The sequence below is a fragment of the Rattus norvegicus genome, chromosome 3 (genome assembly GCF_021556685.1).
Source record: "Rattus norvegicus strain SHRSP/BbbUtx chromosome 3, alternate assembly SHRSP_T2T, whole genome shotgun sequence".
Lineage (NCBI taxonomy): Eukaryota > Metazoa > Chordata > Mammalia > Rodentia > Muridae > Rattus > Rattus norvegicus.
In genome coordinates this window covers 13,862,154-13,875,377 of record NC_141536.1, presented here as the reverse complement: position 1 = coordinate 13,875,377, position 13,224 = coordinate 13,862,154, and the positions used below count along the sequence as shown (strand labels likewise).

At 48.5% G+C, this 13,224-nt stretch overlaps 1 protein-coding gene across 1 annotated transcript; it reads right to left on the bottom strand.

Moving 5' to 3' along the window:
* Positions 1-677: 677 nt before the first annotated feature.
* Positions 678-10,931, bottom strand: Exosc2 (exosome component 2). The gene is given in 9 exon segments (NM_001108952.1): positions 678-1,316; positions 2,433-2,561; positions 3,576-3,752; positions 5,354-5,422; positions 6,160-6,225; positions 7,206-7,295; positions 7,421-7,466; positions 9,455-9,556; positions 10,790-10,931. Coding segments are annotated over 9 exon segments (882 nt in total). The 5' UTR covers positions 10,912-10,931; the 3' UTR covers positions 678-1,235.
* Between the last annotated feature and the right edge of the window lie 2,293 nt (positions 10,932-13,224).

Here is a 13,224-nt window from a genome sequence, read left to right as displayed (position 1 = left end):
GTTTAGTGAGATGCTCTGTGTAACCCAGCTTGGCATCGACTCCTGCTTCTGCCTTCAAGTGGAATCACAGGCCCCTGCCACCATGCCAGCCAAGCCATTTTTAAACCGTCAGAAGGACACAAAGCATAGAAACTGGCACTCTATGCCAAGGATTGGTATCCTGTCTCTTTTAAATTATTACTAAAAAGTTAATACACCATGCCAATTATACATGGAAGCAACTTGGCTTTTTTAAAAAAAAGATTTATTATATATAAGTACACTGTTGTCTTCAGACACACCAGAAGAGGGCATTAGATCCCATTACAGATGGTTGTGAGCTGGGGTTTGAACTCAGGTCCTCTAGAAGAGAAGTCAGTGCTTTTAACCACTGAGTCATCTCTCCAGCCCACACCTTGGCTTTTTCCAATTGTTTTTCTGTTTCTTTGTCAGAGCACCAAAACTACTACTGGCCCAGAATACTCATTCCCTGTTATCAGTGACGGTACACACTCTCACAGGCAGGAGCTCAGGCGCTCCTCAGGATGTCTCAGAACAGCTCCTGCCAGTGGACATGCTGAAGGAAGAGAAGTAACAGCTCCCTTGGGAAGGAGGCCCAGGCAGAGAGGATCTGACCCCTCAAACCTGCCAGCAGAAGGAACACACGGTGGGACTCAGATTCCAACAGAGGCTGCAGGCTCCCTTTATTCTCAGATCCATTTGCTCCTGGCCCTACTCTACCACCTTCTCCAGCCGCACACTTGTGCGTTAAGGAAGGCAGTGGAAGTGGAGAGACTCCATCCGCGCTGGTGCTGCAGGCCTTTTTGTCTTGGTTTTCTGTGTTCTGGGTTGGGGTAGTGCCGGAAATTGAACCTGGGGACTTGCACATGTTAGGAAGTGATCCACCCCTGAGATAGATCCCCACCTACCATATTTTTCACCAGGACAGTTTCATGGGGCCATTGTGTGGTGTGATTGGATGACAAACTCTCCAAGTTAGTCCAAGGTAAGTCATCAGGTTGGGACACTGTGCTCTGAAAGACCTAAAACTCCCCCTTGTACTGGGACCCAAGCGCCCAAACACATCATTTACTTCCCCCAGCTCTGTCTCAGAACAGGAGTGGACAGGGCTGGCTCTGTAGACCGCTGCAGGTGAGTAACTATTTGTCAGATCCTCCCTGGGGACCACATGGCAGACTTTTCATTCCCAAAACTGGTCCAGAGAGGTGCACAGTCCCATCCTTCAGCTCTCGTCCTCATCCCTCCTGCTCCAAAAGCCTCTGGCGTGTTTCTAGCATGATCTCCTCCATTACTTCTGGTTTTAAGATATCTTTGATCTGAAGAAAAACAGAAAGCAATGTGTTCATTCAGAAACATCCATCAAGTCAGCTGGAATGAAGGATGAAGCCTGGCTAGCACACACCTTCTGCATTCTGCACTCCATCAAAGACCGAGCAAGTGCTGGGCCCAGCTCCAGACCTAGCTTAGAAAACCAGCCAGCAAGGTGCTCTGGGAGAGCTGACAACGGATGACACCTGAGGGCTGGAAGGTGGCTTAGAGATCAAGAGCACTGATTGTTCTTCCAAAGGACACTGAGTTCAATTCCCAGGACCCCCATGGCAGCTCACAACTGCTAGTAACTTCAGTTCCAGGGGATCTGATGCTCTCTTCTGGCTTCCACAGGCACCAGGCATATACACTGTGCACAGACATCCATCCACACATGAAGGTAAAACATAATTTTTTTTAAGATTTATTTATTTTTTTTTATTTATTCATTTATTATATATAAGTACACTGTAGCTGTCTTCAGACACACCAGAAGAGGGCATCGGGTCTCCTTACAGATGGTTGTGAGCCACCATGTGGTTGCTGGGAATTGAACTCAGGACCTCTGGAAGAGCAGTCGGGTGCTCTTAACCGCTGAGCCATCTCTCCAGCCCAAGATTTATTTATTTATTATATATAAGTACACTGTAGCTGTCTTCAGATACACCAGAAGAGGGCATCGGATCTCTTTACAGATGGTTGTGAGCCACCATGTGGTTGCTGGGAATTGAACTCATGACCTCTGGAAGAGCAGTCGGGTACTCTTAACTGCTGAGCCATCTCTCCAGCCCCCACATAATTTTTTTTTTTTTTTAAGAAAAATCCTTCTGTGAACTTAAAAAAAAAAAAAATCAAGAAGAAGAAGATGGCTGAATTTTGGGACAGGGATGATAAGAGTAGAAAGCTATTATGTTTTAAAAAAATATCCTATCTGGCATCCTATGATAAATTAAATTCCTGGAATGAGACTAGACACTGAAAATACTGGAAATATCTCAGGAAGGTGGCAAGACTCGTTAAGGTCGTCTCTAGGTCAGTTCCAGCCACTGGGTATGGGAAGGAAAGTGGAACACTGAAGAAACACAGAAGCGGCTCACATGCAGGGAGGAGTCTGGGTGGAGTACCTGATGTGCAAGGGAGGCCTCGTAGCAGTACAGGATGCTGGTGTCGTACAGCATCATTCTCTGAGTTACCAGCAAGACTATACAGTTCCGGAGCCGGGAGATCACCTCTCGATCACTAAGGGATACCGGCTATACAGGGACACAAAGAGAAAGGAAAAAAAACAATATAAACAGGATCCAAATAGGCAAACAGTCCCAGGAGCCACAGAAGAGAGAAGTCACATTTCCACCACGGAACCCCATGTCCCCCAAACAACCAACTGTGGAATTGTTTACTTTTTTTTTAATATTTTATTTTTTTATTATATATGAGTACACTGTAGCTGTCTTCAGACACACCAGAAGAGGGCATCAGATCTCATTACAGATGGTTGTGAGCCACCATGTGGTTGCTGGGATTTGAACTCAGGACCTCGGGAAAAACAGTCGGTGCTCTTAACCACTGAGCCATCTCTCCAGCCCCAATTGTTTACTTTTTAAATGTGTGTATGTACAACTTCATGTATACTTATGCTCATGAATTCAAATGCACGTGGAAGTCAGGGGCCAACCTCGAGTACCATCCCAAGAAAGCCATCCACCTCCTCTGAAACAGGGTCTTATCAGCAAGCCTCAGGGGTCCTCCCACCCCACCTCCCCAGCACTGGGATTACATGTACACCAGTACACCTGACGTTGTCACCTGGTTTCTAGAGTTTGAATCAAGTCCTCAGCTCACAATGTAAGTGCTTTACCAACTAAGCCATCCCCACAGTCCCCTGTTACTTCTGCAGTGGTCGTTACCCTGAAACTTTGCGACATTCACCAGCAAAGCTCAAGTTCAAAGCCACCAAGTCTGTCTCTTTAGGGAAGAGGAGACTCAGGTGTTCATGAATACCCTCTAGCTCAGACCTTTCAAAGCACAGCAGTTTCTGCAGGCAGCGTACTAGACAGTGAGCAAACCACAAGCCACACTGCAGGCATCTGCAGCTCAGGCAGACAGGTGTCCTCCAAAGTCACCACTGCTGAGATGCTGCAACACCTTTGTGAGTTCACTCATAATGCTCTACGATGACAGACTCGCCTAACACTGCACTTCTTAGAAAGCATCCTAGGTGGCACAAGACTATTGACTTGCTAAATGCCCAAAGGATGTCCGCTCACCTCCAGGTTGGCAATGAAGCCCCCTGCCTCCTCGTCCTTGTGCTCGGGTGTCGGGTAGATCCAGATGAAACCATTGTTACCCAGAATCACTGAGGCACCGCATGGCAAGTCATGGAAATGGGTCTTCTGTCTTTTCACCAGGGCAGGAGAGACCTGGACTAAAGCCCCCTGACCTAGCTAAAGAGACAGACCATCAGACAGGCAGGCAGAGTGACTCATGCATATAACTCCAGCACTTGGGAGGTTAAGGCCAGCCTGGGCTACATGAAACCCCGTCCCAAAACAACAACAAAAGAAACGGATCAGGAACCAGGTAGGGGGAGCACAGCTTCTGAGAGGCTGGGGCAAGAGACTCAGTAATACCCAGCCGGCTGAGCTAGCAAGAAACAGTGAGATGAATGCAAACAGGCTCCATAATACACAACCTGGCGTGCCCCACCACTGTCCTTCCTATGGGCGCTGCAGTCACCCAGTGCACGGACGGCATGCACTTTGCAGAAAACATTTCTGGCCCATAGCTATTTACTCATCCCAGGGAAGGAGGCAATCAGGTTAGTAAGATGGTGGTAAAGGCGCATGCTGCCAAGCCTGCCAAGCCGAGTTCATACCCAGAACTCACATGGTGAGGGATGGCCACCTCCTGCAAGATGTCCTCTGGCACATGTCTGTCTGTCTGTCATCTATCTATTGTTTTCCAAGGCAGGGTTTCTCTGTGTAGCCCTGACTGTCCTAGAACTAACTCTGTAGACCAGGCTGGCTGAACTCAGAAATCCTCCTGCCTCCGCCTCCTGAGCACTGGGATTAAAGGCCTGTACCACCATTGCCAGGCAGCTTCTTTTAATTAAAAGGCAGCTGTCAATACTCCTCACTTCCCTTTGCCTTCTATCCAGAGCAGGTAGGTGTGCTGGCCGTTACATAAACTAGAGGCGATGAGGAGTTTCCCATTGGCCATATAGCAGTTTCACTCCATGACTCTAGTGTAGATCTTAACTTCAATTTCCCATGCCACCCACAAAATGTGGTCCACTGGATTGGCAAAACCCTGCCAGGTCTTGACAGGTCAGTTTAAGTCCACATACAATAAGAAAGTGTCTACAGCACCAGGCTGAAGGTCAGCACACACACCACCTCCTACCTACGTCAAGTACATACATGTTTAGGAACATGTTCAGGAACATGGTGACAGCTGCCACTTCATTAAAGGACACTGCTTTTCTATTCTTCTCAGAAAACGATGAGTCAAGAAACAAATGTGTCCTCGGAAGCAAGCTATCTTTAAAATAAACCTCAATAATGGAACCTCACGGAAGCAGGCAAAATTCATCTAGAGGCTCAGATGGGAAATCCATCTCGCTGGCCCTATGTTGACTGCACTATAGACGTGGTTTCTTCGGACATGTATCCAGTCTCTCAATGCTGGGCTGAGCATCTCCCAGAAAGAACAGTCTCAGAGCCCCAAGCAGCAGTGGGGCTCTGCCAGAACAGGCTCCTCAGGAGAGGAATTTAGGATACCAATCACCCTGCCCTTCTACTGGCAGCACAAGTCTCCTAGCCCAGCAGGCCACTAGTCCTAAATAACTGGGTTCTGTGTTGTGCAGGAAGGTAGTCTCTCTGTGTAATCCACACTGGCTTCCAGTTTTAATTCACCTACTTGAGCCTCCAGGGCGCTGGGATTACAGGCCCATGGCACCACACCCAGCTAATACCAGGTCATTAGGCCAGCATGCCAGGGAGCCACAGGATTCAGACTGAACTTGAAGCCTCAAAGCCCAACTTACCTTTCCGTACTTCAGGCTCCTCGTGTGCAGAGAAACAGCTCCATCGGAGAACACAGCCTGGACTTCCGCCTACTCATGTGATGAAGGAACAACGGTAGCCTTGGAAACCCACACCTGTGCCACCTGCCTGCAGCCCCCCCCCCCACCAGCAGGTCACTCTGGCCATCTTTTATGGGCCTCTATAAAGGACAACACTATGACCTCAGCTTCCCCCTGGTTGGCAAGAGTATCTTGATACAAACAATCTTTGCATCGCTGTATGTTCACATCATTTAGATGTGGTGAGGTGGCTGAGTAGATAGCTGTCATCAAGCCTGACTAGGTGAGTTCTGTCCCTCAGATCACACGGTAAGAGAAGAGAACCAGTCCCTATACGTTGTCCTCTGACCTCCACACAGTGATCACACACAAATATGATCAAATATTTTTTTAAATAAAGAAAGAAAATGTGGGTCTAAATTTTCTTAATTGCATCCAAATTCCCTCAATTTGGACACAGGCAGGAATGATAGTCTATACTTGGATCTCAGAACTCAGGAAATTTGAGGCTAGCCTGGGGTACACAGTGAGTTCTAAGCCAGCCTGGGCTACCCTTTTTAAAAAGAAAGGAACGATCACTGGGTCTTCACCATGAATCACAAGTTACAAAACCCAAGGCATCGTTCTGAGCGAAGGAGAACGAACACAGCGGCAGCAGAGCCCCGAGCATGTTACCCCCGACTCAGTCCCTGCAAGGCTGTTCCCCAGTCAGACAAGAGTGCAAGCACACTCCTAGCCCTGTAGGACAGAAGGAAGGTGCAGGATACACTGATGAGGTCGCCTTCTTGTAAGAAGCCTCTCATGGCCAGCTCATCCTCCGCCGACCTTCTCCTCTGAAACACACAGAAGCACAAGCACATGACACAGCCCCTCTCAGCCAGAACTGCTGCTGGGAGCGAGGGGAAGGACAGTGGCTCTCCTCACTGGGACCCTCCTCCAAGTTGTCAGACCCTGTGCACCTGACTGAGCCTGTCTCCCCACTTACCCACCGCACCAGGCTGTCTCTCATATCTCCCTTCACCTCAGAGTCCCCAACCTCACTCCAAGGCCCACTAGGAACAACTGTCCTCTGTGTTTCCTCGTTCTCCTGCTGCCCTACAGGTCCCTTATCTCCTAGCCTCCACCCATCCATAAGGTCCCTGAGGGACTCAGCTGTCCATCCTTTAATCTGGCACTCTCCGTGGGACCCAGCTCAGGGAGCCTCTCCAACATATATGACAGGCTGAACCATGGCATGGGCAAAAGGCTGTCACTCCCTGCAATGACCAAGTGCCATTCAAGTCACTGAAAACTAAGGACAAGCAGAGCATAGTGGCATGGTGGCACACACCTTTAATTCCAGCATTTGGGAGGTCAAGGCAAGCAGACATCTCTGAGTTCCAGGCCAGCCTGGTCTTCATTTCATAGTGAGAGTTCCAGACCCTGGCTCAACCCCACCAACCCCCACACTCCAAAAAAAAAAAAAAAAAGCAAGCCTGCTAAGGCGAACCCTTCGAGGGACACCTTCCCTCTGCAAGGCTGGAGCACCAAAAAAAGAAATCAGCACTAAGATCTAAGATGCAGGAGCCTCCTCCCAGCTCCCTCCTGGGAGCCTGCCCGGTGGGTGCTTCTGGACTCACTGAACCCTAGCTGAACACTGATGAACACTAGCTGCTGCCCGTGTTGAGAGCACAGGGCCAGGAGAAAAACCCGTGTTCATCAAAATAGCAGACTCCATGACAAAACAGTAATGACCTCGTGTAGAGGCGACTTCTCAGGTGGAGCAAAGGCACCACAGCTCACAGGAACAGGTCCAGGGCAGGCGAACACTCACCAGCTCTCCCCCAGGTAGGTTCATGGATGAGAGGAGCAGGACGGAGTCCAGCCTGGAGTTGGTCTCCACCTTCCACCTCTTCTGTTGGACCTGGGAGGGAAATAAACATAGGGTAGCATCTCAGTCACCCCAGAAACAAAGGGTCCCTTCTTCACACTTTCACAGAATGAAGGCTCCTCCCTGAGTCTCCTTCACTTTGGGAACGTTGACTTTACCTCAGTAATCCTCCCCACCACAATGTCTCCGACTTCTCCATTGTATCTGCAAGAGAAAACAGAAGCTTACTCAGTAGCCAGCTGGCTGACCAGAACAAGCAGTGTCTGACGCTGAACAAACAGAGGGACTTCATCATTTTTGGTAAATGTGTGTAATTACTGTTCAGACCTGGAACTTCAGAATCTCTCCACGTATATTCCATTAGCTATCCCTAAGGCAATTGCTCATTGCAAGCTGTTACATCTCCACACTGCTTGCCTGCTCAGGCACTTGGCTGAACCCTCACCCTGGGTGAAATGCTCTTTGTTAAGGTCCAGGCATCAGACTATGTCTCTTTTCTGCTCATAGCTCCCTCAATTACAGCGAGCTCAACGAGTTTTAATGGTGAGAGGTAGGCATGGTGGGGAATTACCCATAATCCCAGCGCTTGGGAGGTGGAGTCACCAAGCTATCCGATACAGATTAGCCACACAAAAGGCTCATGAACACTTGTAAAAATATCAAATTCGGGGGCTGGGGATTTAGCTCAGTGGTAGAGCGCTTACCTAGGAAGCGCAAGGCCCTGGGTTCGGTCCCCAGCTCCGAAAAAAAGAACCAAAAAAAAAAAAAAATCAAATTCGGGGTGAACTCTGCCAGCAGCTGCTTTCCCTTCCCCACAGCAAACTGCTCTCTCCCATAATCCCCAGCTCAGTAAGTGTTCACCCCACCCATGCTTAGGCAGAAACCTTGATGCCTGTCACACTCTGGGATAAGCACAGCACAGACCCTGCTGAAGGCACCTCCAAATGTGTGAGGGAAACAAAGACATCCAGACTGGAAACGGGGAACTAAAAATATCTCTATTCCTTCTGTTAGCTTTCCTTAAACACATCAGTTACTGCAACAGCCTTTCAAAGGACACTCTGAAAGCAAGGCATACAGAGGACATAGCCACTGCTGAGGGCCATGCCTGCCATCACTCGGTCATTTCTCAGATGAATACAGTTCCCCAGCCCAGCTCCCTAAACATGCCCTGTCCCCCTTCACTGTCTCCATGGCAACCACAGCAAGTGATGAAGACGTAGGTCAGATCACAGCTCTCTTGCTCTCTTCTGCTTGATCCCTTCCAAGGGCTTCCCAATTGGTACAGTACGAAGCCCAAGTCCTCACTGTCATTGCCAGGCAGGGTGACCACTTGGCTGCCACAGCTCCGGCTTGCCTGACTAATCAGTCCCAGGCTCATTGCTTCCCTTCTGGACGCACCTTTATGGGCTTCTTCTAGGTCCTGGGCCCTGTGTGTAAGTACTTTACTGTAGCAGGTCACTGAATTCCGAATGAACAATCCTGAGTTGGTTACTTTCTTTATGATGTGGAAAAGGAAAGCCCAACGCATGGAGGGATCAAGTGACGTGAGGAAACCTTTGAAGCTCACACCTTCTGTAGTGTCCTAGTTTGCTTTCTGTTGCTGTGATAAATACCACAACCAAAAGCAACTCGAGAAGGAAAGGGTTTATTAGGCCTACAGATTACACTCCATCACGGAGGAGTGCCAGGCAGGAACCTGGAGGCCAGAACTGAGGCAGAGTCTGTGGAGGAACACTACTGGCTGGTTTGCTTCCCAGACTCAGGTTTTTGTTCTCCCCCCCCCCCCCCCCACACACACACAGAGCTGCCCTGGAACTCACAGAGAGCTGCCTGCCTCTGCCTCACAAGTACTAGGATAAAAGGCCTGCAGCACAGTGCCCATCCTTCCACACCCCAGGCCCACTGGTCCAGGGGTGACACTGCCTATATCAATTACCAATGAAGAAAATGCTCCCACAGACATGCCCACAAGCTAATCTGATGGAGACAATTCTTAGCTTTAGGTTTCCGCTCCCAAGGTAACTCCAGCTTTGTGTCAAGTTGGCTGCCGGCACTAACTGTGACAAACAGGCACATTCAACCTAGCAGGCGTGTGACAGGAATGATCCTAGATGACATGGGGAGACGACGGAGAAGGCCTGTGTACAACCCAGATGCTCCGAGAATGACATACACACCTCTGTCCTCACCTGGTTTTCAAGGCTTTGACACAGATCAGCTTGTTCACTCTCTCCACAGAGCCGGCCACTGACGCAATGAGCTTTTCCTCCCCCATGTATGTTCCATGGCCCCTGTGCAAGGACAAGACCACAAAGAAAGGATAGCAGTGTTACACTGGAGGTAACATGGGAGCATCTAGAACATGGTTCTTGAACCTAACAGGCTCCCCCTGCCTCCACAGAGCCATGTGGACATCCCCATCTTAAAAAGTGTGCTCGAGGGGCTGGGGATTTAGCTCAGTGGTAGAGCGCTTACCTAGGAAGCGCAAGGCCCTGGGTTCGGTCCCCAGCTCCGAAAAAAAAGAACAAAGAAAAAAAAAAAAAAAAGTGTGCTCGAATGTCACTTTCCAACAACAGAACTGCACATCCCAGGCAACACAGGGATCCCCACTGGTCCACCCCATTGCCAACTACACCCCTCTTCTCCCCCTTCGTCTGCATTTACGACGTTCTTGTGGCATTTACTGTTATTGTTCCTTGCTAGATGATAAACCCCGCCTTTGGTACCCCAACCACAGGGACTATGTTGAACTTATGCTGCAAGTATGAAGAAATGAATCCTAAGATACCTGTCATCTAATACTTTAAACATAAAGTCTAGAGGCAATGCTATAAACACCATAATCTCATTTGTACCAGAAAGAAAAAACAACCAGGTTTTTTCAGGCCACTGCTGAAATTTTGCTTCCTGCCCCCACTTTTCAGTTGCTTAATACTCCCGATTCTACCAATTCCTGTTGTCACCACCGTCTTCCAGGTGAGGGTACCGGCCTTAGCTAGGTGCTACAGCTAAGGAGAGCACGACTCCAGAGCAGGCCCAAAGTACCACAAGTTCCGATAGCCTGCTAAGTTTGTATTATTGGGTGCATCTATGCACAGTATGTACTGAATGCTTACCTCAACCCCCACCCCACGAAAATCACTGCTTCAAAGTCAGGCTCGTCGCTGAGGTAACACTGAAAGAAACGACCAAGCCAGCAACCCACTGTCTCTTCAGAGGGTTGTAAGAAGGGTCCTGCTCCCAGCCCTCCCCAGGAAAGCTCAAAAATCTTGAGTTTCAGGATAAGGGTTCAAAAGTTCCTGACACCATAGATTAAAGGAGAAATCAGGAACTGACAGAGGAGCACCCAAGATGCAGGAAGTCAGAAGCATGAGGCTCGGAAAGGAGGATGCTCTGAGGTGTCCCAGGTATTCGGTGACTTAGATACAAGGGGACAGGAGGCCTGGGTTCCCGGGCAGCGGGCCACGTGCAGAGAGCTCTGCAGCCGTCTCCTGAGGCCTTGGGACCCCCAAATCCTCACGTACCGCATGAAGCCTGTATCCGTGGTGATCGTGTCCCCTGGCACTACCAAATGTTTTTTAGAATCGCGGCCCAAGCTCTCACTGAGAGGTTTGCGAGCCCTAGGGAGCCTCATCTCCAACGCCATCTTGGCGCCAATGACTTGCGCAGGCGCAGCTCCACACAGTCGCCTCAATTCCCGCCCACCTTCAGAGAAGCGACCAATGGAATGTATAGTGTGGCGGCCATGTTGACTATTGGCAACTATTAAGTTAACTCGAAGAAAAGAGGGTACCAAGCTGCCATGTTTACTATTGGCAAGAAAGCACCCGCGGAAAGACGTTGTAAGGGAATATGACTTGTAAGGGAATTGGTTTGGTTTGGCGTTTGTATTTGAGAAAAGGTCCCGTGTATGGCTGGACACAAACTGTACAGTTGAGAATAACCCTGCTGAACTCCAGAGATTCATGCCTCCACCTCCCAAACGCTCCGATTACATGAGTTTGAGTAGGTTGTGGTTTTGGTGGTGGTGCGAATGGTGCTTTTCGCATCTGATTGGTTTGTTGTTTTATGTGTATAAGCGTTTTTCCTGCGTTTGTCTCCGTACACTCCAGTGTCTGATGCCCACAGAGGCCAAAAGAGGTTGTTGGAGCACCTGGAACTGGAATTACAGATGTTTGTGATCCGCCATGTGGGTGCTGGGAATCGAAACCAAGTCCTCTGGAAATGCAGCCAGTGCTCTCCACCTCTGAACCCAGCCCAGGTGTAAAATTTTTTTTTTTTAAAGTTTTTTTTTTCTTTTTTCTTTTTTTTCGGAGCTGGGGACCGAACCCAGGGCCTTGTGCTTGCTAGGCAAGCGCTCTACCACTGAGCTAAATCCCCAGCCCCGTGTAAAATTTTTTAAAGATAGTGTCTCATGTCATCCAGGTTGGTCTCAAACTGGCTGTGTAACCCAGGATGCCCTTGAACTCCTCTTCCTCTATCTCCCAAGAGCTGGGATTACAGGCGTAAACCGCCATGCTCAGTTGTATGAGTTTTTACCCAAACTATCCAATTTCATCATTTTATTTATTGTTGGTCAAGTCTAGAGATTGAGAAGTGAACCTTGAGTTTGCCATCCAACTCTAAACCACTATCTGAGCAGAAGATAGTGAATACTGTTCCTAGGGGGCCTTGTATTCTACAGTGGAGTTGACCCTTAGGTGCTGGTCTGGATCCTCACCTAGTGCTCCTATGGCTTTAGTGTGCTTTAGTAAAGACCTCTTCTGAAAGACGACTGTTGTAAAAGCCAGCCACAGGTGACGAGCAAATCCGTAGTGAGATACAAATGTAACTTTTATTCTCCTGTTGCAGTTGTTGCCTTTGTCTGCTATCCTAGGTCTAGTTCTGGAAGTTTCTAGCCTCTGTACGATCTTATCTAGGTCTAGACTGTTTTCAGCCTCTCTCTCTCTGAATTACTGCTGAATAAACTCACCCCTTCCCAATTCTTTCAGATCTCTGGCTGGCTGGTTCAACTCAGCTGTTTTGGCTCAAACACCTTTCCCAGCTGACTTATAAGATCTGTCTTTTCTCTCGGCCTCTAAATTCCTCTGCTTGGCCTCAAACTAACTCCAGCAATCTTTTCTAATCCTCTGGCTCCTTCTCATTCTATGGTTCATTTCGTCTTTATGTGTGTCTTACTCGTTCTCTCTTAAATATGTCTCTGCAAAACTCTAGAAATAAAACCCCATCCTTCCCTATTAAGTAGCCTCTCCTCATGAGAGTGGGGCATATCCTACTCTGTCAAATCTTCCTCTGTTTTGTCACTTTTTCTGCCACTCAATTAGACATCACTTTCAAACATGCTTCCTTCTTACAAAGTAACTTTACCTTCATTGTTTGGGATTAAAGGTGTGAGCTAAGGGTTGAGCCACACTGCAACTAGAAACGGGTTCACATTTCTATACCAAGGAAGCCACGTGCACACAGGGTACAAAGATCTTTGCTTATATTCAATTACACCTGAGTGGGTGCTGTTCGGTAGTGGAGGGTAGATACGGCAGGCGTCTCCTGTGGCTTTATCTGAGCCTCCTATTTAAGAGAGGCATTTCCCCCTTTTCCCATCATTCACTGATCCCCATTTCCCTTGACCCTGCAAGGTTGGAAGCTCACTAAATTTGTTTGTCTTTTGTTTGTTTTCAGACCAAAAAAATAAAAAAAAAAAATCAATCTCTCTATGCAGCCCTAACTAGCCTAAACTTGCTTTGTACACCTCGAACTCACAGAGCTCTGCCTACCTTTGCCTCTCAAATGCTGGGACCTCCCAGAAGCGTGTACTACCATGCCTTCCCTCAGCATATTGAATTTCAACCTCACAGAATCAACGGCATAGTTCTCCACCCAAATGAGGGACTCTAAAGGAAACTAGACTCTCAGACAGGCCCCACATACTGTGAGCAGGAAATAAGGCAAATCTGGCCCT